The 27,176-nt window shown below is 33.3% G+C and overlaps 1 protein-coding gene and 2 pseudogenes across 6 annotated transcripts in view; 1 reads left to right on the forward strand and 2 right to left on the reverse strand.

The window, feature by feature from the left end:
* Positions 1-1,020: 1,020 nt before the first annotated feature.
* The window catches only part of STIL (STIL, centriolar assembly protein), a 39,396-nt gene continuing 13,240 nt past the window's right edge, over positions 1,021-27,176 (reverse strand). For 5 of the 6 annotated variants that reach the window (XM_025051954.1, XM_006919164.3, XM_015595212.2 and 2 more), the window contains 10 exons: positions 26,767-26,853; positions 23,398-23,548; positions 21,387-21,496; positions 16,586-16,700; positions 14,465-15,436; positions 13,017-13,182; positions 9,572-9,803; positions 6,708-6,921; positions 4,931-5,181; positions 1,021-2,553 (listed from right to left, as the gene is read on the reverse strand). In XM_025051954.1, coding sequence (XP_024907722.1) covers positions 1,764-2,553; positions 4,931-5,181; positions 6,708-6,921; positions 9,572-9,803; positions 13,017-13,182; positions 14,465-15,436; positions 16,586-16,700; positions 21,387-21,496; positions 23,398-23,548; positions 26,767-26,853 — 3,088 coding nt within the window. In that variant the 3' untranslated portion in view covers positions 1,021-1,763. Of the gene's footprint in view, positions 2,554-3,447; positions 3,513-4,930; positions 5,182-6,707; positions 6,922-9,571; positions 9,804-13,016; positions 13,183-14,464; positions 15,437-16,585; positions 16,701-21,386; positions 21,497-23,397; positions 23,549-26,766; positions 26,854-27,176 lie in introns of all 6 variants that reach the window. The other variant, XM_025051956.1, reaches the window with a different exon arrangement.
* LOC112485957 lies at positions 5,833-5,948 on the reverse strand (annotated as a pseudogene).
* LOC112485982 lies at positions 11,342-11,462 on the forward strand (annotated as a pseudogene).

A 27,176-nucleotide genomic window follows, 5' to 3' on the forward strand; every position in this document is an offset into this window, starting at 1 on the left:
CACTGGCATTGACAATTCCGTTAAAAATTTACTCCAATGAGATCTGTAAGTGGACTTTTATGCTATTTGTTAAAATAACTAAAGCCCCAAAGCCTATGGAAACAAAGAGAAACACAGAGAATCATCATCATTGCCATTAACTCATCTTAATTTTAACTTGAAAGAGCTACAACTCAAGGAAAAATTCAGAAATGGGTCCCTGGCTCCAGTGGGGAACAGCAGAGAGCTACCACCATGTGACTACACTTGGTCTTGCTAACTATAAATTGTTTTAGCAACTTATTACCTCAGAAAGCCCCAGCTGGGTTAGGAAGTAGTTAGAGATCTAAAGTCCATTTCTTTCCAGTTTATATATCAAACTTTAATGTAAGGCGATGACATCTTATTTTAACTTCAGCAGAAGTTTTCTCTCTCAGTTGAATGAGGATTTTTTTTTTTTCATTTATATTCAGAAATAACAATTTAAAACTTAGTATTTAAGAAGGTGGGGAAAAGGGAAGCAACTATGGATACACTCAACAACTTGGATGGAACTCAAAGACATTATGCTGAGTGAAAACCAATTTCAAAAAGTTACGTACTATGATCCCATTTATGTCAACATTCTCAAAATGACAAAATTGCAGTGATGGAGAACAGACCATTGGTTCGTTAAGGGTTAGGGTTAGAGGGAGGGTAGCAATAGAGAGTTTCTTTGTGGTGCTGGAACAGTTTCGTATGCTGACTGTGGTGGTGGTTATGCAAATCTATAAGTAATAAAATTTCACAGAACTATACACCAGAAAGTAAATAAATGAGTTCGTGTAAAACTTGTGACACCTGAAGGTCTGTGGTTTAGTTACTAATATTGTACCCAATGTCAGTTTCTTGGTTTTGATCATTTACTATGGTTATGTAAGATATTATCACTGGGGGTCACTCGGTGAAGTGTATACCCGAATAATAATTTAACTTGTTGAGAGTCTAAAAAGTTCTTTTTAAAAAATACAGAAGGATATGCTCTAACAGAGGGCAATGGAAAACAGTCAATCTAAACATTTTTATTAAATTTAAGACATTTTAGTTCTATTAAAAAATTAAAATGTTTGAAAAACTCACCAAGTTTATAAAACACACTCATAACCAATACTTTTCTTATTCTGTGATAATTAGTGCTATATGTTGAAAATGTTACATTAACATCCACCCACATTGCAAAAGTTTTACTTCCACAGACTAACAAATGAGCATCTTAATTTAAGAGGACATATACACTCCTTATATAAAAGATCTTCAATTATTTAAAAAAAATAAAAATTTCCCCTTAAATTCACTAAGGGTTGATTTAGCTAATTTAGTCAGGGTCATGATAACTTTATGTTCTTTCAGGTGATACTGGATAGATGCAGAGATGCAACATGCTAGGAAAACAGACTTATCTTTCAAAATGTACAGTATAAAAGAACAGTTCAGATTTAGAGTTGGATAGTGTCTGTTTACCTAAATTTGCTGAAATTACTGATCTCAGGTTTTTTTTTTTTAAAAGGTTTCAGTGATGTTGAACAGTTTGATTGGAACAGAGAACTTAACTTAGCTCTCCTACTAGCCAGCCATCTCGTAGACAAATCAGGCCACTTGTTCAGCTCTTCGCAATCAGCTGCTACCAAGAAACAGGGTGACCCTTAGAATGATTAGAAATCCCAAAACTACCAAAAAGCTGCGACTTCTCTAAGCATCTTCAGAAGATACGTGTCCTCATATCGAGAGGGCAAGAAGTTAAAGGTTTAAAATAATTTTGGCAACTGTCTGAGACGCTTTACATCTAAGAAGGTGCCTACAGAATTCATACTATTCATTTGCTTCAAAGTTTCAGAAGGTTTCAAACTTTCAGAAAAAATTGGACTGTCCCTTTCGTTTTCTTTCTCAGGATGTTGGGTAAACTCTGCTTTTCCAGTTCTGAGGTTCATTGCAGGACTTGGTTTAAGGTTCTTTAATAAGAAAGCTGGATTTTCATTCAATCGCTGTGTTGCTTTTGAATTGACAATTTCATTTGTAATATTTCTCAATACTGGCGTATCTGTGTGGGTGCTCATGGATTCGCCGTTATGACAATTAATGATTTCACAGGTATTCCTAGGAGACTCCTTCCGACAATCAAGTTTTTCAGGTATGGATGTGAGGTTCTGACTCAGTAAATGTTCACTCTTGCTATCTATGTTGTTTGGAGGCTCTTCTTCATCTTCACTATTGTCACTGCTTTGTATGAGTCCATATCTCTTCATATATTTTTTGGTTGCAAATGACATGTTGTTTGGTGAAATTAAACTAAGCCCCACTGTGCTTCTGTCTGTATTAATATGTAGAAAGCTAAAAGATGAGTCACAGTTATTTTGGTTTGATCGAGAGACAGACAGTTGTGATAACTGATTTTCATTTAAATATTTCAGAGCTATAGCATTTGCCTCCATGCTCAAATCCACACCATTGGGGCTTAAGCCACTCATGCCGACATTAGCAAATGACATGTAGTTTAATCCAGAGATCACTGCTTCAGGACTGATGCATGCCAACACACTGAAAGACACAACAAAGTAGGCCATTAACTTGAGTACTAAATAGTGCTATTCTAAATAGTGTCATTCTATACAAGTAACAAAAGGTCTTCAGCTTTAAACCTCATGGTGCTTTTTATCTGAGTGCTCAAACATCTAATTCTTGATGATCCAGATATATTCAAGAGATAAATGTGATAACCTAGAAAGTAATCCATGATTCACGGACTGAAAGTAGGAACGCAAATTAATTTTCCTAAATCTATACATCAATCATGGTTTTAAGACAAAATACAAGGCCCTATAATGTAAAAGTCATTCACTATTGGTAAAATAAAACAACAATAAGATCAAACAGGAAACACATTTAATAATAGAACATTACAAGCTTTAGTGAGTAGCTCACTTCCTTGAGAAAATTATCTTATATGAAATTAAAATCCTATCTATGAATCCCTTTCTATGAATTTTTCAACTCACAGAGATAAGCAAATTTTAAAAATGGGTATAGCCCAAGTATTAAATGAAAATAGCTATTTTATAATGTTAAGCAAAAAAATAAAAACAAAATTGTATATATAGTAAAACTGCAACTATGTTTCCTAAAGTGCCAATTTTCTTTGGGTCTTATTAGTTCACTTTACATTTTCTTCATTTTTAAAAATTCCAATCCCGAGCATGTATTATTTTTATATTATGAATTTAAAATATAAATTGTCATTTAAATTAAGAGCAGAACAATCTTGATTAAAAGAATTTGACTATCCCACACTGATATACCAAAAAGGCTTTACTTTCCATTTCATTCTAGGCTTTAAAAAATGAATTGGTTTCATTATACACTAAAATGTGTTAATTTCAATGTTTCTCACTAGAGACATTAAAATAGGATGGCTACTGTGAAGAAATACATTACCTAAAAACTATTCCTCGAAGGCAGCCAACCAAAACGTAAGGGTTCCACATAGACAGCAGGATGATCTGTGCAATCCAACAGATGTTTATATAGCCTCTCTCACAGTACTAAAATAAAACCTTCAAAAATGCTAGTCTTAACAGAGACACATGGACATGGACAATAAATAGACTAGTGGTTACCAGAGGGTAGGCGGAAGTGGGGAGGTAAATGGGGTAAAGGGTGTCAAATATGTGGTGTCAGAAAGAAACCTAACTATGGGAAGTGAACACAGAGTGTAAATATATATATGCCTTACCGTTAAAGTATACAGCTGAAACTTATTGGATTTTGTTAACTAATGTCACCATAAAAAAAAAACAAAACCCCCCCCATATTTATCGTCTTACCTCCTACATTGTTGGGAGGAATATAAACTGGTACATCTATTTTGGGCAACGGCAACATCTACCAAAGCCCTACATGCACATATCCTTTGATCCTGCCTACTTGTAGGAATCTATCCTGCAAAGAGACCTGTACAAGTACCTGTAGAATGATGTTCACTTAGTATTGTTTTAGACAAGAAATAAGAGATTGAGCCTAAAAGGCCATTAATAGAGGACTAGGATTCACTATGTTACAGTAATGGGTGCAACAGAACATTATGCACCTGTGTAAATGCATAAGAACTGCATATACCTATAAAGAAAAGTAAGCTATAATGTTAAGCAAAAAAACTCAAAGCACACTTATCACACATACATACTTGAACATTTCAAGAACAATATAAAAGAATCAAGAAGTAACCTTGGAGGAGTCAGACTAAAGAGTTTGGGGAGTAGGTGCTTTTGTATTTATCTGATACTCATGTATTATTTGATTTTTTTTTAAATCATGAGACTGTATTACTTTTGTAACTAGAAAACAACAACAAAAATAATTAACAGATAACATGCTAACGGTAATATAATTTCCAGATTTATCCCCTTTAAAAACAAGTATGTGCTAAGGTAATATCTGAATAAGAGGAATGTGAACAGAAGAACATGGCCAATTAGAACTGGTAAACAATAAATAAGGTTCATGTAACTACATTCTTCGAAACATATTTCTAGAAAAAAAATGTCTTTGCCTTTTAGATGGCATGACTATATAACCATACATCCAGGGGTTGGTGCAGATGCTGTCACCTCCAGGAACACTTTCCAGAAATGAATAAAACCTCATTTTTCTTTCCCGAAGACTCCCAGAGTATTTCATTGGCATCTTTACCCAGGAGACATCACATAATCTCTCTCTAATTACTTATGTATATAACCCTCTCTCCTACCAAAATGAAGAATCTACAGGGTAGAGATGACTTCTTATTCATCATACATCTAGCAGATGTGGAATGAATGATTAATCAATTGAACTGAGTGGCAAGCTTATACCTTTTCTCATGAAACTACTGCAATACATCTAAAATTTATTCATCTTTTAAAACAAAATTTAAAGTTACCTAGCATGATCCACTTTATGTGCATTTTTCTTCACTTTAGTGGGAGAATCAATTTTTACTCCAAGGCTTCTTAGTTGCTTAAGGGTTGCATTAAGAACAAAATCTTTGTCCACCAGTCCTGAATCATGTTTATTTTTCTTTGTATGGTAAACATTTTTGGTTCTGGTGCATTCATGGCTGATAATTACTGCCTTGGTAGATGGTTGTTCAGTTTCTTTAGAAGCGTTATTTAAAAGGTGGTTCACTTGACCCTGATGAAAAGAAAAAGGACATATTTGAAAAATCACTGTTAACAATCTTAGGAAACAAAAATGTAAATATAATAGCAGAAGTAAGGCCAGGGAAAGCAAAATATCTTGCTAAATTCTACAAAGTATCAAGTACATTTGTAAGTATTATAAGGTTTTTACAAAAGCAGCTAATCCTAATGAATGATTTCATCAGACCCTAGAGGAAACTTAGAATGTTTGTTCAGAACTTATTCATTTTAAAACCAACAGACAAAATTATTTACATAATATTTCAAGTGTTTTCAAGGATTTATAGTATATTCTTTATAAACAAACATTTTAAATCATGCTTTCATCTAAAAAATGGTAACTTTCAGTTATACATTATGTAGATCTTTGTTACTTTCAGAATTTGACTCCTTTCTTTTCTCACTTTGAATGAGAATGACCTGTGATACTATCTCTGCCTTCCTGATATTAAGGCATATTTCATTCCCTGAGCACACAGCTGATTGTACCAGTCTAGGATCTAACAGGACAATTATACAAGTATGTGTTCATTGATGAATACTCGGGACCCTATGAAACATGCTTAATTAGCCTTAAATGTTAAATGAAGAAATCAAATGTTCCAAAGTCTATGATTTATTTATTATTATTTATTATTATTTATGCCTACAGCACCTGGTCTTCCTAAGTGGTCTCCCATTCAAGTACTAACCAGGCCCGACCCTGCTTAGCTTCCGAGATCAGACATCCGGCTTGTTCAGGGTGGCATAGCCATAGACCATGGACTGTGCCTCACACTGGGACACGAACCCAGGACCTTCTGAGTGTAAGGCAGACGTGTTAACTGCTACACTATGGAACCATGTCCTCAAAGTCCACAATTTAGATGGAAGTGACAGCCAGGGTTTTTGACCTGTAAGACTCAGTTCACATTCTAATTTTTCCAAGACAACTATTTCCTCCAGCTAGAATTATTTTATTAGATGCTGCCTTTGCTTATAGCACTTCTCAGCCTGTCCTATAATTATCTGTTATTGGTATTCATGTGCTATTTCCTCTAGGTTCTCAAGGGCAGAGACTGTCATATTCGCCTATATTATCCACTTTACTTAGTCACTTTCTGAGATTAAGCTAAATATTCAATAAAAATCTGCTTACTTGAACTGAAACCAGTAAATATTATCATAAATATTGTACTTCTTTCCAATGTTCAAATTTCCTGCAAACTCTTGCTTGTTTTTTATGGTAATAACTTTAGTTTGAATTTGGCAAAATATCAACACTTATATTTTTAAAATAAGGTTTTTATCCCTCCTGGCTATCTAAGTACCTGATAACTGGCAAGCTTATGGTATATAACTAAATTTAGGTTATCATAATTTATAGAAAGCTGAAAGAAATAAATCATATATCATTAATTTGCAGAAAATCTTTTTACATTAAGGTCCCAATCAGTTTAAAGGTTAAAAAGTCTTAACTAGTATACCCTAGACTAAATAAGCATCTCACAAAAGATGAAATGCTTTACATTTTCTTACCAATAAGTTCTGGTATATTTTCTGGTTATCTGATGGTTGATGAGGCAAGGGTTGCGTTACTTGCTCAATTTTTGGTTCCCCTGATGTTGCAGAGTTGTTACTAGCGCCCTCTGTTGGTTCACTCTGTAAGCACATATTTATACTCTCTGCCAGCAGGGAATTCGGAAAGAACACAGGCCCATCAGGTTCTTTTCTCACAACTGGAGAAGAGTTGCTTGAAAGGATATATATAATGTAAGTGTTAGTATTAAGGTACCTTTAACATATATATGAAGTGCAGTAACTCTGGAAGAAAGGGGTGAGATTCAAGCAGCATTCTGGTTTGTATTTTCAGCTCTTAGTGATGAGCATCCCATCTTGATAGGCTGTATATAAGCTGGATCATGCTACCTTTTTGAATTGTTATTTATATTTAAACAACTTTCTTTGAAAGTTGAAAATAACCTATTGATTTCTGCTGAATTTGATGCAATAGCAATTTTTAGAGTATCTAAAAATTTAAAATATATTATTTGTTTACTTCAAGTTTTAAAATATAGTTAAGATCCTTGTCAAATGAGAGTTCATTAAGTTGCCATTTATAATCACATCATATACTTGGGGGCATTTCTTTTCTTGTTTATGTTTTTATGTGTATTTTTCAAATTTTATACAATGGGCCTTTATTACTTTCAAAATTAGAATATAAACATATATTTTTAAAAAAACTAGGGAAAGCAATATTAAAAAACATTCTTATAATAACAACAATCTATGGCTACTGTAGAAAACAGAGAAAAGTAATAATAAATATTAGCTAGCAGAGAGCTTATTAGGGGCCAGACACTGTTTTCAAGTGCATCATCTTACATAATCCTTACCAAAAAGACCTATGAGAGAGATAAATATATATTATCCCTATTTGACAGATGAGAAAATTGAGGCATAGAGGTTAGGTAACTGCTCAAAGTTACACTAAATATAAAGAAAATAAAAGTCATAGGTAACTTAATACCTAGAGATAATTAGTTAATATTTTCGAGTATTACCATCTATGCTTTTTTCTTTAGATATGTATTTTCTCCGAAAACAATATCATATAATAGACGGTTTTGGAAGCTGCATTTTAAAACTTAATATTATAACATGAGTAGGTTCCCATTTAATTAAATATTCTTAAAAGCGAGTTTTAATCTTTACATATTTCATAAATATGGTGTGATTTTTCTAACCATTCCTCTTCTTTAAAACTCAGCTTATTTCCAATTTTTTCCATATTGTTTAACTTGATACAAAGCGCCAAACGCTCATTTGGTACATAATAATTTCAATAAATATTAGTTGAATCTTTGTAAAAACACTAGTCAAGATATAATTCTAAAGAAAAAATCAATTAATTCAACTACTTAAAAAATCATTACACAGCAAAATACATCAAACGAGGTCAAAAGACAACTGATAAACTGAAAGAAAATATTCACAACATATACTACAAAGAGCCAACATCTCTAATCCATAAAAATATGCTTAAAAATCAAGGGGTGAAAAAAAGAAAAAGATTGAGAGATAAAAGACATAAAGCTCTAAAAAAAAAGATATAAGAAACACAGATTAATTCACAAATATATCAAAATGACCCTTAACATGAAAAAGTGATGCAACTCATTCATAATTTTAAAAATGAAAATTAAAGCAATTGCAAGATATCATTTATCAGTTATGAGACTGTTAAAAAAACCTTTTTTAAAACATGGCAACACATTTTGTTGGCATGGCTGTGGGGAAACAGATAATGTCATACATTGCTGGTGAGAATGCAAACTGGTACAACCTTTCCACAGGGAAATTTGGTAATAATTAACAAAATTATATTTGCACTTAACTTTGGATGCCAGAATCCCACTTCTAAAACAATTCAAAAATACACATGTACAAAGTAATTTACTGTAGCATTGTTTGTAAATGGAAAATATTAAAAAATGCTCATCAATAGGAGAATGTTGTATTAAACCATGGTACATCCACACAATGAAGTACTATACAGCTATTTAAAATGAGGAAGATCTCTAGGAACTGATTTGGAGTGATTTCCAGAACACGCTGCTAAGCGAAAGAGAAAAGTACAAGAGAGTACCTATGGTATGCTACGTGCTACTTTTCTACACTTGTGTAAGTCAGAAACAACGTAAGAAAATACAGACATACCTGCTCACATGTACAAAAGAAATACAAGAAGGATAAGCCAGCAACTAAAGAGACTGGGTGGAAAAAGGAGAATAAGGGATGAGAAGAGAAAAACAATTCTTTGAGTATGTATCTTTTTCTATAATTTGATCTGTTAGAACCATAGTGATGTTTCACATACCGAAAAAAACAAAATCAGTTAGAATGTGGGGAGACCACGTAATGGAATACAAACACTAACACCTAATAGCATTACAAACAAATAACCACGTAAGGGAATGGGTAAGAAAAAAACTAACCTAAATAACTATGAAAGAGGTATTTTCATTGGATATTATAAAGCTAACGATAAAAAGAACTGTTAACAAATATACTCTAGTGAATTTGTTTAATAATTCTTAGCAATTCTGAAACTACTTTATGTATACACTAGGACTGAACAAGTAAATAAGTATAGTGTACATAACAAGAGCCAGGTTCTCACTGTTAAGGAAAGAAATTTTAAATAAGAAAAAGGGGTGTAGGATTAGAATCAGGATTGATATGAAGTCAAGGATTTTCAAATATAGATACATAAAGAAATAAGTGTAGATGTATATGTATCCATGGGTTAACATGCACATGAGTTATAACACCAAAAGAATATCAGAATTTAATATTAACAAAGAATTAAGATAAATATTGAATCAAAGAGACCTTACTTGGATACAGAAAGTGGCTGATTAAATTCCTCTTCGACAGCAATGTTGCTCTCTTCAAAACTGGGAATATCGACTGCTTTTAATGAAGATGCACTACCCGGAGGACTTGTGACTTCATTATTAATGTCAACAGAAAAATTCATGTCCTCACTGGAAATCTTGGTATCATCTTGCTTCAGCTGAGATTCAGGGTCTTGATCATCACCTGTTGCATTCCAAAACAAGCTAGCTCCTGGAAGTTAAATGTTTTAACAAATACTGAAAGAGATATTCCGCTATGAAAATAATTCTCATAAACCTTTGTTAAGACTAGCTATATTATTTTAACACAATTACCTAGAACTGTTTTCAGATTATATTTCCTCAGAAATGTCACAAATAGGTAAGTGGAAGGTGGAAAGACGGAAAACTGGGGTATGAAGGGAAAGGGGATATTCTGGACTCTGATTCTTCAAGAGGTGTGGCTCTCAAATGATTAAGGTTCTGAATACAATTTGTGTGTGTGTGTGTGTGTGTGTGTGTGTGTGTGTGTGTGTGGAAAACTGCTGTTCTGACAAACAGGAGAAAATACATAAAATACAAATTCTTTAGCTCTTTGATTTTGATCCTTAAATACAATTTATTTATGAAGCTATATTAGCAATCTATTAGCCATATATAATATCAAGCAAGTATTTAAAATTAAGTGTTTCCCAAATCTTATGGATCAGTTACACAATTATTTGCAGAACTATTTGCATGTAGTATTATTTGCTTGCTATTTTTCTTTGTCAACTCGCTTTATTTTTACCTAGCTTCATCATTTCTGTGAAACCATATATATGATGTGCTACATTTTCCAATACTTCTAAGAATATATATATGTATATATGTATACACACATATATATATATACACATATACATATATAAATATATACACACACACATATATATTAAAAAAATAAAATATTCATCTGTATACCACCCCAAATCATCTTCTGAACCTGAATGGTATGCATTCTACAATTTTGGAAATACTGCTTTATATAACGAATTTAAAAAAGTTAAAACCAAAAAGTAAATCTAAGTCAAAATGATTTGTACTTTGAGGGTCAACTTAGATGATTTCATAAAAATAAATTAATAAAATTTATAAATCACTAAACATTTAAAAAAAATTTTTTTAAAAAGGACAATTTTGAAAAAGTTATGTAAGCACTGCTGCTCTTCCTGAATACATATATATACTTTTGGAAATTAAGTGTTATCATAGAATAAATGCACTTACAAGAGCCATTTAGTTTAAATGATTATTAATAATTCATTTTTCTGCATATAGTAATAACTCTGAATATGAATCTATGAAGTTTCAAATATAGTTATGTACAGAATTTTACAAGAGAACATAAGAGGAAACTGCACTTTCTGGTATGCTTATTTAGCTCACAATGCCCACAGCTTCACCACCACCCCTCTATAACACACACACTTTCCCTGGGAATTGCCACCCTCTGCAATCAACAAAGGTGGGAATCCAGTGGCTATGTCCCTATTAAGTGACTCTTGACCCCCTTATCATTGAACCAGAGATTTAAATCTAATCTAAACTTGGCCATTCAGGTTCTCTTCAATTTGAAACTGGGACTGAAGGATAGTAACCTGGTTTGTACATATGGCTAGACCTGTGTAACACATAAACTTTGAAACTCTGTGTCAGCTATATGTAAAAATGTAAAGCAATGAAGACTGCAGATAGAGTTGAGTAAAATAACCATGTAGAATAACTGGACACTATGGCCATGCCACCCTGAACATGCCTGATCTCATCTGATCCCAAAGCTAAGCAGGGTCGGGCCTGGTTAGTAGTACTTGGATGGGAGACCACCTAGGAAGACCAGGTGCTGTAGGTGTTAAAAAGAAAAGAAAGAAAGAAAAAAAAAAAAGAGTAATTGGACAGTCCTAACGGTTTTCCAGTTTCTCATTCTGTTTTTTCTCCTGAAGTCTAGCCCTATTCTTGGCCTTGGCTTTCATGAAACAGCCTCATATCCTTCCAATAAACTCCCTTCCTTGATTAAATTAGTTCAAGGTGGTTATGTTGTAGCCAAAAGAATCTTAATGAATACTGAGCAATACCTGAATTTTATTTATAAATGTGCATGAAGTTCTTGTTACTCTACCTCTTTGTTCCCCTCTACGTATAGTTCAGAAAAAGAATATGGAAATCTGTCTTCCTTCTTTATTATCTCTCTTAAATTTTTATTCTCTGGGCTCAAATCTTCATCTGTTACTTTTGCAAGTCTTATGTCATCAACCCACCTCTACTCTTCTGACTTGAGCATCACTCTCTTCATTTCCAAAAATTAATCTCAACAGAGTAGACTGAACTCTCAACCTCTCTCCTGTTTCTCTAACTTGCCTCCTTCTGTTTAACACTACCGCCATTCTTTCTGTCGACCAGGCTTAAAATCCTGGAGTAACTTTTATTTCATCTTTAATAAACTTTTAATTTTGAAATTTATAGAGAAAATAATATAGAGAGTTCCCATATACTCTTCATTTCCTCGTGATGTTAACATTTTACATTACCATGGTGCATTTTTCAAAATCAAGAAATCAACATTGGTACATTACCATAACTAAAACTGTAGACTTTATTCGGATTTCAGCAAAATTTTTTTTTTCTCTAATGTTCTTTTTCTGTTTCAGGATCCAATCCAAGATATCACATTGCATTTAGCTAGAGTAACTTCTGAATCCTTCCTCTTCAACTGCTACAACCAATTAGTTATCGAATCTTAGCAATATCCTACATGAATCTTCTTTTTCATTCTTATCACCACTACCCTTTGTACTAGACATCTTGCTAGACACCCTAGTGGACACAAAGATCTCATGCTCTGGTGGTGAGTAAACATGTAAACAAATATGTCATTTCTATTATTAATTGATTTTTAAAGCCTTTGATTTTGCTTATCAAATAAAGTAGATATTCCCTTGTGTAATATTCCATATTACAGTAATGTAGAATACTGAACAACTCAGAGCTCTGTGTTTTCTCACTGAGCTCATACTATTTTCCTACCCAATCTGTTCTGCCATCTCTCTATCCTATCTACTAAGTAAAATCCTACATACCCTTCAAGGCCCAGATTTAATAACACTGCATAGATGAAACCTTCCCTGATCCCTCAAACCACAGATGATTTCTCTTATTAGAATTGGGTCCAACCTGAGAAAGCAGAAACAATGTATCATATTATCTAGTTTCATATCTGTTTTCAGGTATAGTTTTATTTCATAAAGAGTAAAATTATACGAAGACTTAAAAAAGTTATACTCTCATCACCTTAGTTTTGGTTTTATTTTAGCATGCACCAATATCAATGTAAAAAAATTTTAAGTAGATATGAAAAGTATTTTTTTAAAAAATCCTTACAAATAAAAAAAAAAAAAAATGAAATTACCTGTGCTCACCGCAATGCTTACACTTTTTCTCATGTGCAAACCAGGAGAAGACTGTGGTTCCATGGAGACCAATTCCATTTGTCTGGCAGCTTGTCCTGTGTCTTCAATAGCTGTTGTCTTAGGGGAACAGGGCTGAAGAGACTGTGCTTCCAACAAACGCTGAATCTGCATCAGTTAAAAACATACTTAATCAACAAAATTTGCAGCAAAGTTTAAATATGAATTACAAAGTGCTGCAGTTATAAATAACTGATCTTCAACTAAATTTTCTCAAATTTCAATTAGATAATACCATAAAACTCCATAAAACTTATTCAATATAAAAATATCATTCGTTATTTCATAAGCACTTTGGGCTCTGTACATTTAAAAGTGAAAACACACTGTTTAAATTAGCATTTGGAAATTGACTATCATGTAGAAAAGCCTGAATGATAACTATTCAAACCAACATTTTATTTCTATTTCACTTAAAAATCAAAAGTAAAGTAGAAGGTATACCCTGAATCCATGTAACAAATATTGGACATTTTTACACAAGATTCTTCTTATAAAGGTTAATCAGAATTGCCCAAGTTTGACCATGCTGAAACTGGAAATATTAATAACAATAGCTAACAGTTACTGAGAGCTTCCTGTTCACATGACACTATACTAAGAGCTTTTATGTATCATCTTACAACCCCATGAAGAACATACTACTATTAAATTATTTTGCATATAAAGAAACTTGAGGCCTTAAAAATTAAGTTACTTGTTCAGGTCACATAACAAACAAATAGCAAACTGAGGCTCAAACACCGAAAACTTCCCCTTCTCCTTTTAAAATTGAGATATAATTCACATACCATAAAATTCATCCCTTTAGGGAATACAATTCAGTGGTTTTTAGTATATTCACAAAGTTTGCATTCATCAATCCTCCAAAAATTTCTGTACCCATTGGCAATCACTCTCCAATGCCCTTCTTCCTAGTTCCTGTCAACCAATAATTTACTTTGTCTCTATAGATTTGCCTATTCTGGACATTTTTGTATGTTAGGGTTGACAAACTAGACCTGTATCAGAATCCATTGTGCAGCCTTTATATTTAGTTGTCTATAAAGGTTTAGTTAACTTATACGGACTTTTCATTGGAGACAAAAAATGAAAGAAAAATACAATTATGTTGTAGGTTAGGATATGTACAAGATAGAGAAAGGAAGGCTTGTTTTCCAATCCTGATTCTACTTCTAACTAGCAATGTGTCATTGGGTAAATTATTTTTTCTAATCTTCATTTTACTTATCTGTGAAATAAGGACTAGAATTGTTTTTAAGGTTCCTTCTAGTTCTGACGTTCTGTAATTCTACTCCATAAAATATAATCACTGTAGACTTGCCAGCTATTTTTAAGAAACCATATTAATACCAAGAATTGAAAAGAACTAAGAAAGCTCCCCACAAACCTGTGCCTGAAGTAGTCTCAGCTGTCTATCTTGTTCTGTGAGGAACCTATATGCATCTGGAGATAGTCCCATCATTCCATTATCTGATCCAGTCGTGGGTGTGTGCATGCACACTGCACAAGGCCGTGGGTTACATGAATCCACATGTGAAGTTAGTCTTGCCACAGGCGAGGGTTCTACATTGCTGTGGGGAGAACCACTACTTATGTTTCCCTGAGGTCTTGAAGGTATAGGACTACTTGAAGAATAAAATGCATTATGGTACACAGCTGGACATCCACTTGGGTGAAATAATGGATGTTTCTGAAGGGCTTCAGACTGGAGGTCTTGAATGGACCCCACGGTAGTCATCCCTTGCCAAGAATTTATTGGACTATACTGAATGTGACCATGATGCTGACAACAACCGCAAACATTTGTGGAATAGTAAGATGGTGGTGGCAGAGTGGGTAACTGAAATTCCATCGGTTTTCCTGAACTACATGGTGAAAAAACAAAATTGTGTGGGTGGGACTGTGGGGCAAGAGAAGATTGCTTGGACTTAAATGTGGAAGATCTTATAGGATACTCTTCTTTCTGTACATTTCCAGAAGAAACTGTTTGAAGCTTTTCAGATGTATCAGGAGATGGCCCATTGAGAGAAGATGGTTTAACACTGTTCCTGATATAGGGGTTCTCATTCTTACAGGTAGATGGCTGTCTTACTTTGCAGTGTCTCAAAGGAGTATTGCCCTGGTTTAATTGATTTGGTAGCCTTTTCAAGGAAGGCTCTCCAGCTTCAGCTTCTGGGCTATGTTTCTTCTCATCATAAAGCTGGGGTTGCAATGGCTCCAAGTGTTCACAGTGGTTAATTAACAAAGGAGGATTTTCATTATTCACCATTTCCGAAGGATTAGGCAGAGGGTTTGATTCTATGGAATTGTTATCCAACACAAGTGAAAGTTCTGGAACTGATGGTTGGATCTTAGAAACCTATAAATGGGAAAGAAATAAAAGACAGAAAAGTATGTTTTAAACAAAAATACATGCTTTACTTTCCTTAGATCAGCATTTCCCAAATTATATCCACTTATTTAAAAGGGTTTTTTCTTTATATAGAGTTGATAAATATTTTCTGTGCATCTTCTATGTGCTGTATACTAGGAATACAACAGTGAGCAAAATAAACAAGTTCCTAGCCTTCAAAGAATGGAACCAAGCTTCTCACAAACTTATATAACTATGAAACTCACTTTATTGAAACATTGCTTAACGTTACTTAGATCACAGAACGCAATATGAGAAACTGGTTTACAGTAAACCTTTACCCTCTCTCTGCAAAAAAATTATCACAAGCAGAATTCATTGACAGATTTAGTAGCAAATAATGTTTTTGAACCTTAAATAACAAAAGATCTTCCAATAAATATTTCAGAATATTTTCCACATGAAATTGTTATTCTTTCTACTGATACCAACCAAAAGAGTTGGAAGAGAGTAGAAAAGAGTGAACAAAATATTTACAGTGGTGAATTTGGATATAATGTGACATTAATTTTTAAAAGTATTTCCTATTACTTTTTCTTCTAATAAGTAATTAGTCCAACTGAGGTAAAAATAACCTACTGGTTTGCTGCAGTCAAAAAATTATGATGAGGGTTACTAGTAATCTCTAAAAGCGAGTAATGTTTTCACAGAATATGGTAATAAGAACTAATGCCAAGCTCTGGTGATAGTATAGAATTTTGAGTCTATATGGGTTAAAAGCACCAGATTCTGAAACTGAACCTCCTGAATCAGAATTCCAGTTTTACTACCTACTAGTTATACAATCCTGGGCAAGTAACTTACAATCTGTGCCTCAATTTTCTCTAGGAATAATTACATGTACTTATAACATATATGTATACATATATACAATTAAATATAATAATTATATATACCTGTGAGGAACACCCACACACATATATGTATGTATGTATGTGTATATATATGTAAATAAAGCCATTTAGATATAGATAGCTAGATTTATCTTAGAATATAACTTCAGTAAGTTTTAGCTTGTATCATTGAGTGTTTTAACATGAAGAAACTTTTAGGTTTCTAACCACAAAGGCAAGTACTTTTAAGATCAGTGTATACCTTCTGACTTATTGGGTGAGGACTAGGAATTGGTCTTGGAGAAAAATCTTCATCTTCAACACCAGAGTCATGATCATTTATTGGTATTTTCCCTGGAGATAACTTTTGAGAAGACCTAAAATAGTAGAGAGGGAAATGAGAAAAGTCCTCAGCAATCTAGCATTTGTTCTTTCTTTCTGGAATTGAATAAAGTCCTTAATAAGCCATAGTAGTATTTGGATCATTTAATTTAGTATCTGACAACCACAAATTATTTTATTTTTCAGGCCAATGTTAGTTGCCCAGGACAGCTGGCCCAATCAGACTCATGTTTACCTAATCATGGCAAGTTTAACCCAGTTATTCTTTTTTAAAAAAAATTTATTTACTTAAATTAGTTTCGAGTATATAGTACATTGGTTAGACATCTATATAGCTCATAAAACGATCCCCTCCAATTGCTTCCTCCCTCCCCTGCCCCTCCTCTAAGCCATCATATTAATGCTAACTGCATTCCCTCTGCCATGCTCCCTGTGTCCAGCTATCAACTACTAATTTGTACTTCTTTAACCCTTCACCCCATTCTCCCAGCCCCCCAAACCTCTCCTCTCTGTCTGTCACCAAATTGTCCACTATATTTGTGAGTCTCTTTTTGATTAGCTTGCTCTTTTTGTTCCTTAGATTCCACATATAAGTGAAATCATACAATTATCTTTCTCTGTCTGACTTATTTCACTCAGTATAATAACCTCTAAGTCCATCCATGTCGTTGCAAATGGTAGGATTTCATTTTTTTTATTGGCTGAGTAATATTCCATTGTATATATGAACCATAATTTCTTTATCCAATCATTTGTTGATGGGCATTTAGGTTGCTTCCATATCTTGGCTATTGTAAATTGTGCTGCCATGAACACTGGAGTGCACAGATCTTTATGAATTATTGTTTTGGTTTTCTTTGGATAAATACCCAGAAGTGCAATTCCTGGGTCAAAAGGTATACCATTTTTACTTTTTTGAGAAACTTCCATATTGTTTTCTATAGTGGCTGTATCAATTTTCAATCTCACCAACAATGTATGAGGTTTCCCTTTTCTCTGCAATCTCGCCAACACTTGTTGTTTTTTGATTTATTAATGATAGCCATTCTGACAGGTGTAAGGTGGTATCTCATTCTGGTTTTAATTTGAATTTCTGTTATGGTTAGTGACCTTGAGCATCTTTTCATATGTCTATTAGCCATCTGTATTTCCTCTTCAGGGAAGTATCTGTTCAGGTCTTCTAACCATTTTTTAATTGGATTTTTTGTTTTTTTTGTTGTTGAGTTGTAACTCAGTTATTCTTAATGACACAATAAATCAAGTTACTGAGCATCCTTTGTTTAATCACTTTGAGAAATGTAGAAATAAATAAGACAGCACTTGCCATCAAAAACTTTATAATCTGGTGATAAAGATGTATACTCACTTTATTAAACAGTTATCGTGTTAAAAAGGAAAATTAAGTAAGGAATTACATTTTCCTATGTCCTTATATCTGTGATGGAGAAATACTTTGAGACTTTGAGGTACCTCCTCCCATTTGGTCAGTTGTAATCACTGTATCACAGGTGGCATGCCCAAGCAGAGAACACAGAAAAATTTTGAGAGCTGGTACTGAGTTTCAAAAGCTGAAAGTAGAGTTTAAGACTAAAATCTGGAAGACTATATGTATCAGGTATTTTTTGCATCCTAAACTAGATAAAGTCTCAATAGAATGAATTAGGAAGGAAGAAAGACAAGCCAGAAGGAAGCTAAGAAAGCTCAGACATTGATTCCCTAAAAAGGGGTCCTGTATCCTGTCTCCCTAGCAGGGAGAACAACAGAAACCCTCAGGTAGATTTGGAAGATCTGACAGCAGGTGAGACCTTTGCCCCAAACCCTTGTAGTCTGGAGAGGCAAATACTCTGTGCCAAGGTGCTGCACTGAAACAATGAGAATGTCTGCATGGTGTGTTTAAGCAGAAAGGCCTGTATCTATCCCACAAAGCTCTTCCCTGACATCCAAAAATGACATGGAGAATACAAAATGATAGCTTGTGTGCCTCAGTGCAACATGGGGCTGACACAGAGAGCCAGTGACCTGAACAGGTTAAGGAGGTTGCAGCTTGAACCTGTAAAAACCTATTGCCAAAGACCAGATGCAAATGAAAACACCTCAGCGGATGGCAGTATGGATGAATGATAATCATGTCACCCCAGATCACTAGTACTGGCACAGCATTAGTCCTCTCTAAATTACATATAACCCCAGAAGAAAGAGAATAAATAGACCTTGAATTGACTGAAAATTGTTTTCTATAACCCAGCATAATGAGTAAGGGCTCAAATAGAAATTAAGTTCAATGACTGTTAAAAAGGAAAAAAAAGTCACATTTTTGTGCACCTGAGTTTGTGGCCAGGATTTTATATCTGCTACATACTTATGATAAACACACACAAACATACATATATAAAATTTCAACACTGAACAATAAAATTAATTTCTGAGCTTCTTTAGCACCCAAGGCAAAAAGAAAAAAACTTTTAGGTTGTATAATTGTAAAACCAATTCTTTAAGCGAGACAAACATTTTATTAAAATCTAAAGTGACTTATCCTTATTAAAGCTTTGGTCAGAGTTGAAAATAGGATTTCAACAAAAATGTTAAAGAAAATGCAATTGTCTCTTTAATTTGGCTTTTTCTTATAAATATTCAACAAAATCTTGAAGAAAGCCTTAAAACTTAAGGTAGTGAAGGTGTTCTTGCAAAGGTGTAATAACATAGTTTCTGGATATTTTTCAATGCCCAAAGATGGAGAGATTATACCTCAGATATCTTTCTAATCCCCAGAACCTGTGATTATGTTATGGTATCATGGTAAAAGGAAGTTTACAGGTGTGATTAAATTAAGGATGTTGAGATGTAGATGTTATCCTCCATTATTCAGGTAGGCCCAGTATATTCACAAGGGTTCTAATAAGATGGAACCAAGAGCGTCAGAGTCAAAGAAAACGCGAGGACGGAAACAGAGGTCACAGAGAGAGAATTGAAGATGTTACGTTCTTAGCTTTGAAGATGGAGTAAGGGGTCACCAGATAAGAAATGCAGGTGGCCTCTCAAAGCTGGAAAAGGGAATAAATGTATTCTCTGCTAAAGTTTCCAGAAGAAACACATCCTACTATCACACTGATTTTAGACCCAAAGACCCATTTTGGATTTCTGACCTACATAAGTATAATAGATTTGTATGGTTTTAAGTTACCAAGTTTGTGGTAATTTGTTACAGCAGCAACAGGAAACTAATACAAATATCAGTCACAATTCCCATTTTACAGATGGGATACTGATGTTTAAAAGAATTTGAAAACTGGTATGCCTGATACCATAACTGGAACTCACAACTATTATGTTATGCATAGTTGGTATGTACTTTAAACTTGTATCATAATTTCCACCTACAGAATCAAGTGTTAAGGAAAGATGAATGAATGCTATAAAAAAAAGGTCAAGCCACTTCCTCAGTAATTACAATAATCTATAATGAACCTTACCTGCTTGTTTCTCATGCAAGATACTAAACAGATAGTAATGAAGGGGCCCATAGACAGGTTAAGGTTAGAGTCAAAAAGTTGAGAAAAGGAAAAAGCAACTACTAGAGAAAGGTAAAAATACAAGTTTTTGAACTACAGAGTCAAAGAATAAATCAGCATTCTAAATAACTTTTTAATGAGGTTATTAAATATTTGGCAATTATTAACTTAAATTAAAGGACCTTTCAAATAATATGGAGAACATTCAATGCTCTATTACTGGGCTATAAATTCCATTAGGGTAGGGACTGTGTCTGTATCTGTTTTTAACATCACCATATCCTCAGCCCTTAACATATTATCCAACATATAGTAGAATAAAATGACAAAGTTGGAAAAGGGATATGAAGGGGTAATTTTATGTGTCAACTTGGCTAGGCCACAGTACCCAGATTTTTGGTCAAATATTATCTTAGATATGTCCATGAAGGTATTTTTTTTTTTTTAGGAGAAATTAATATTTAAATAAGTAGATTCTGAGCGTAGGTAGGACTCATCCAATCAGTTAAAGGCCTTAACAGAACAAAGAATCCCTCTCCAAGAAGATGGGATTCTGCTTACAGATCACCTTTGGGCTCCAACTGTAACTCTTCTCAATCTGCAAGCCCCCCCCTGAAGATTTTGGACTTTAGACTTGTTAGCCTCCACAATTTTGTGAGCCAATTCCTTAAATCCTTAACACCCCCGACACACACATACCCTATCAGTTCCGTTTCTCTGGAGAACCATGACTAATAACAAGGTAATATCTTCTTTACCACAAAAGGTATATACTGACCCCAAAAGTCACAAGCTGTTATTTAATTAATATTCCCCAAATGTATTTGCTTTAAAAGTTTCAAAACAAACTATTTCTTTTTTAGGTATAATGGTTATTTTTGTATTGCAGTTTATCTGATAGGCCCAGGTTTAAAACTACAAGTGAAGAACAAGTAAACCGCAAACTAAATAAAAACAGGATGCTTCTTCTTAAGCAGCATAACTGCTTGACAAATACTTTTTCCCCTATATAAAAAAATCACTCAAATAGAGTTGTCACTTCATTAAAATTATCATCTAACTTCTGAGTATTAAGGCACGCATTTAAAGAATAGACATCTATGGTATGTAAGATATACAAATAGTGTCATCAGAAATAACTGGGGAGTTACTTTACTCATCAAAAATAAAAATAATTTAAAAAAGTATACAGATAATAAAAATATCTTTTACCTCTTAATTGAAAGAGTCTTGGAAACTTTGTTAAAAAATTCTGTTTCTGCATTTTGGCTTTCAGCACTTAGTTCAAACTGGATTGGATTCTTGTCAGAAGGTTCAACATTCTGAAATGAAGTAGGTCATACTTTGAGATGTGACTTAAAACACCAGAGAATTCTATTTAGGTGAATAGTTAGCTCTGAAATACTGGGGTTAGGGGGACTTCTGATTTCTATAACTGTAACCTCATTTAAAAAATTATTTTATTGAGATATAATTAACTTATCACATTAGTTTCAGGTATACAATATTATGATTTGTATATCTTATGAAAAGATCACCACAGTAAGTCCAGTTAACATCCATCATCATACAGTTACAGTCTTTTTTCTTATAATGAGAACTTTTAAGATCTACTTTCTTAGCAACTTTCAAATAAAACTGACCATTAAACAAAATGAGGGTTAAGGGCACCAACCTCCCGAGCAGTTAAAAATCCACTTATAACTACAGTTGGCCCTCTGGCTTACACAGATTCCCAGTCTCGGAGTTGATCCTTGAACAATGCAGGATTGAACTGTGCAGATCAACTAAAAAAAAACTGCATATAAGTGGACCTGTGAAGTTCAAACCTGTGTCGTTCAAGGGTCACTGTATACGATATAGTCAACGTACTGCACATTAAATCCAAAGAACTTATTTATAACAAAGATTGTACCTTTTGACTACCTTTGCCCATTTATCTTATCCCTCAATCCCCACCTCCAGCAACCACCAATTTGTTCTCTGTATTTATGAGTTTTTTTATTTTAAGATTCCGCATGTAAGTGGATCACATGCTATTTGCTTTCTCTCGGACTTATTTCACTTAGCATAATGTTTTCAAGGTCCATCCATGTCGTGGCAAATGGCAAGAGTTCCTTTTAATGACTGAATAATATTCCATTATATATATGTACCACATTTTCTTTATTCATTCATCTATCAGTGGACATTTAGGTTGCTTCCTTGTCTTGGCTATCGCAAATGATGCTGCAATGAACAGCAGGGTGCAGATATCCCTTTGAATTAGTGTTTTCATTTCTTTCAGATAAATACCCAGAAGTGGAACTGCTGGATCACACAGCAGTTCTATTTTGACGCAATCACATTTTTTATGTATTGTCTATGTCCCTGCTACAAAAGTGAAAGCAAAAAATTAATCACTTGTATTATGTAACTCATTAAATAAATAGGGATTCAGTTAAAATAACAACTTTGAACTGAGGATATAACCTAAAGAATGAGTAAATAATATATGTCTCTAAAATAGAAATAAATTATTAGATCTCATTTAAAATAATATTTATAATTAAAATGCAAAAACTTGATTCATGAACTGAGGTAACCTATAAATGAAATGAAAGAAGGCACAAAATAAGATCTGAGTGGAAACATATGGTTTTTCAGTTATTCAATATTTTTGTAACAAAGTATAGAATGTTTTTATTATTGGTCTGAGACAAAGGACAACTAACCAATTTACTGAAAAGTGGTCTTTGAATGTTTTGACACAATGACATTTAGGTATTTTTATTATATATAGCAACAATCTATTCTGATTCCTAGAATTATATATTATTATTAACACTGACTTTTAAATGTGAGAAACCATTTGTCATATCCTTACATTTTAAAAATAATAGGGCAAAGAAAACACTGAAGTCACAAATTAACTCTCAATATCATAAAATGATATAATATATAATTTCTCGAAGTATTCTTCAAAGGTTTTAGAAAAACACTGGCAAGCTATTCTGTGGATAACCTCTGACCCTGTATTATAATTTGTCCTGGAGATATGATCTAAAATTTACAAAACAAAATTAACCATAAATGAATAAAGTTAATATTCAGTAAGACTGATTATAAATACCCAAAGCCTAATAGTTTGAGTTATTATTATAAAGGGTAAAGATCTTGGATTTAAACTGCCAACATGCAGCCCTAAAAGGTCATTAATGTACTAGGTGACCAAATCACTTACTTTGAAAAGTTGCAATGTTCCCCTGTTGGTTAGTAGCTGGAATTGAAGGTCAGGTAACCTGCCATCACAAGGGAGGCATTCATAAAACTCAGGGTCCTTATGTGTCACAGAATAGAGAACTATAATGAAATTTCCCGATTCTGAAAATACCCTGGATAAAAAAATGCCACTTAATTAAAATTTACTAATAACAAGAGTATATTCAAAGAACTCTATGTGAGTCTCTAGTTAATAGACTGATGAAACAATCTAATTTTTGGAAGAAAACTGGGAAGCAAATTCATGCTTACTTTTAATGTTACTGATTTTTAATTTTTAAAATATATTTTATTCTGAAATACATATTCTTTGTAAAAACTTCAAACAAAACAAAAATAGAAAATGAAAACCATCCCACCTCACTCTCCAGTTTAGTGTATATACTTCCCGAATTTTCTCCTAGGCATACAAAAACATTTTATACAATTTAACAAAAATGAGACCTTACTATCACACTATTTGCAATTGCTATTTCTTATTTGACTATCCTGGATTTATTTCCATGTCACTATTCTATATTATACCTCAGGCCTCTTTATTCTTTTTTAGTGACTATCAGTAGTATTATGATTTATGGACGTGCTATTATTGATTCTCCTAGACTTCTAAAAATCAATAAATTACAGTGTTGATAACATTTCACTATTATAAACACTGAAAAAATGAACATTCATTTTATTATTCACTACATGACTTAACAAATATAAAGTCATCATGAGCCTTTAAAATATATACTAAAACTAATTATTTAAAACTACTTTTAGTAGTCTCTACCTTGAAAAATATTGAATGAAAAATAATTTGGGGGATATGTTACACTACTAAAAAAACAAAGCAGTGGAGGTTGGAAAGGCAGAATGCCTATTTTTCTGTCTTCTCGCTGGAGTCAGACAAGACCACTCCTCAAAATGCTAAAAAGTATCAATCTAAGCTATGCTAAGCAATGCTGACTCCTCTCTGGTTCAAACTTCCCTTGAAAAGATAATTAAAGAGTTCAGATATCAAAGAAATTGTCTATTGCTTCAGATTGGACACAAACTGAGAGATTTAAAATTAATTTTACTGAACAGTTATTGTCAATAAGAACTTAAAGACCAGTCAATGATAATAAAACAACTGCACGAATACACTAAAATGAACATTTAATTTGTTTTATTTCAAATAAAACTAATCATCTTCTAAAGCTGAAATAAAATGTAAAAAGTAGAACTTTAAAAGCATCTGAAGAAAACACAAGAGACTTTTTATTTTAATAAATACTCCTGGAGTGGGCAATTTTTTTCTAAGTAAGATAGAAAAAAAGATTGATAAATTGGATTTTTAAAAAAGTCTGTTTGGGGAAAATATCATTAACCAAAGTTAAGTGAAATGACAATCTGGGGGGGAAAAAAGCTTTGCCACATATATTTTTATAATTATTTTTTCTCTATATATTTTACATATTAAATATATGTATACGGTCATACACCACTTAATGACAGGGATACATTCTGAGAAATGCATTGTTAGGCAATTTCATCATTGTGTGAATATCACCGAGTGTACTTACACAAACCTAGATGGTATAATGTACTACACACCTAGGCTGTGTAGCATACCTTGTTTCATATGCAGTCTGTCATTGACCAAAAAGTTGTTATGCAGCTTATGACTGTATGTAGAATAGAAAGAGAGAGCTCTTCAAAGCAACATGAAAAATATGCAAAATCTGAGAGAATGGCAAGAGACATGAGCAGTACTAAGTTCCCAGAATATGGTTATAAAACATCAGAAAAGACCATTATCATTACCTCTCTGAGGTCTTGCTACTCTCCCCTTCTCTCATACCTCTCCAGTCACACTAACCTCCTTGGAGTTCCTTGAAGATGCAAGGTGATGTTCCGCCCACACTGTTTGTACTTAATGTATCTTCTGCCTGGGACTGCCCTGGACAGCCACATGGCTTACTCCCTCACCTCAAGTCTTTGCTCTCTGATCATATTTAAAATTGTAACTCTTTACCTGCCACTACCATTCAGACACACAACATTCTCCACCCCTGCTTATTTTTCTCCACAGTACTCATCATCTTGTAAAATATTTCTTATTTTACTTATTTAGTTTATTGCCTAGCTTTACAGGGTCTTTATTTTCTTTACTGTTTGTCCCCAATATGAACGGTATTTGGTACACAGTAGATGCTCAATACATTATTTGTTCCATGGTGTTAATGAGGGGATGGGGAAAACAGGCACACTCAAACATCATTGGAAGGATTATAAATCAGCAGTCTTTTTAAGGGTAATTTAGCAATGTCTACCAAAATTCAAAATTATACTCTTTGACTAGAAAAAACACTTTTAGGAATTTATTCTACAAATATACTAGGAAATGCACACATAGATATATACAAAAAAGCACTTGTTTTTAAAATATAGTAGATATTATTTACTACGCAGTTGTAAAATGTGTACTAAATCTGTACATGGCAAGATGTAAAGATTCACCAAGGAATAGTGATATAGAGGAAAAAAGCAACATACAGAAAAAGAATGGTATACTCCCATTTGTGATTTAATTTTTACAAGCCAGGGAAGAGTGATATTTATTCATTGATTATTGCAGGAAGGAAGGAAAAACACTGTTTAATAGTGATTGTCTCCGGGGATAGTGTCTGGTGAAATAGGGTGGAAGAGAGACTTATTTTTATTTATGTCTAATTTATTACAATGTACTTGCACTGTCTTTTCAATAAAGTTCTTTTCTAAAGTATATCATAGACACCCAAGGTAGACAGAAACAGACCTTGGAATTTTTATTTAATAGATGAAGAAGGTAAGAGGCAAATAGTGGTATCATGTACAAAATAACAAAATTAAATGAGGAGTTGAGGTTAGAAATAAAGTTTCCCTATTAACTCTAATACTTGTGTTTCAGTTCTAGGAAGAAAATTAAACATTTGCACTCAGATGTTTCTTAAAGTGCTAGTAGTAGCACTGTGTAACTTAATAAAACACTTGTAAGATAAATTCACACTTATTTCAGTCGTTTCACTGAAATAGAAAGTTAGAACAGAAGATCTCTAAGGTTTTTCCCACTCCTAGAAAGTATATCTCCTGTGTTACAGTTCTGTGGTTAGGCAAGTAAATTCCTTCATATTTCCAAATATAGTACAACCTCATCTTTTTTGGGGTCTGATGTTATTCTAAGGTTTGTTTTTCTTAATGTACTTGTTCTGCTTCATAAGCATTATAAAAAGTTAAGGCATCACATGAATTTTAAATGAGATCAATAAAATATGAATGGAGGAAAAGATCAAAGTAAAATACCACAGAAGAAAATATCACTTGCCTTTCTTGAATAGAAGAACTGAACATGTATCGCAAGCAGCAAGCCCATACCTGAGGACTATAGATATGTATAATGCCAGATAGCCATCTAAAGAAAAAACAGAAATTAAAAATTACAGTCATTTACAAATTAATAATATACTTTAGATTACATTCTTCTTAGGGTAACTAAGATATATAGAGAGCTTCTTCTTCTCTGTCCTCCTCCACCTGAGATGAAGGGAAAAAGAAAAATGGCAGGAGAGAAAATGGTTAACAATAGAAGTGAAAGCAGGAATTCGTTTGAATCGATTAGCCTGGATTGGAAAGAATGAACTGAATTAGGGAGAGTGAAGTCAGCAGCCTAAAACTATAGTTATTGAGAAGACTAAATGCTGTACCTGAAATACAGAAGGCTCTTGATATTCACTT

Source organism: Pteropus alecto, unplaced genomic scaffold (genome assembly GCF_000325575.1).
Source record: "Pteropus alecto unplaced genomic scaffold, ASM32557v1 scaffold25, whole genome shotgun sequence".
NCBI classification, from domain to species: Eukaryota; Metazoa; Chordata; class Mammalia; order Chiroptera; family Pteropodidae; genus Pteropus; species Pteropus alecto.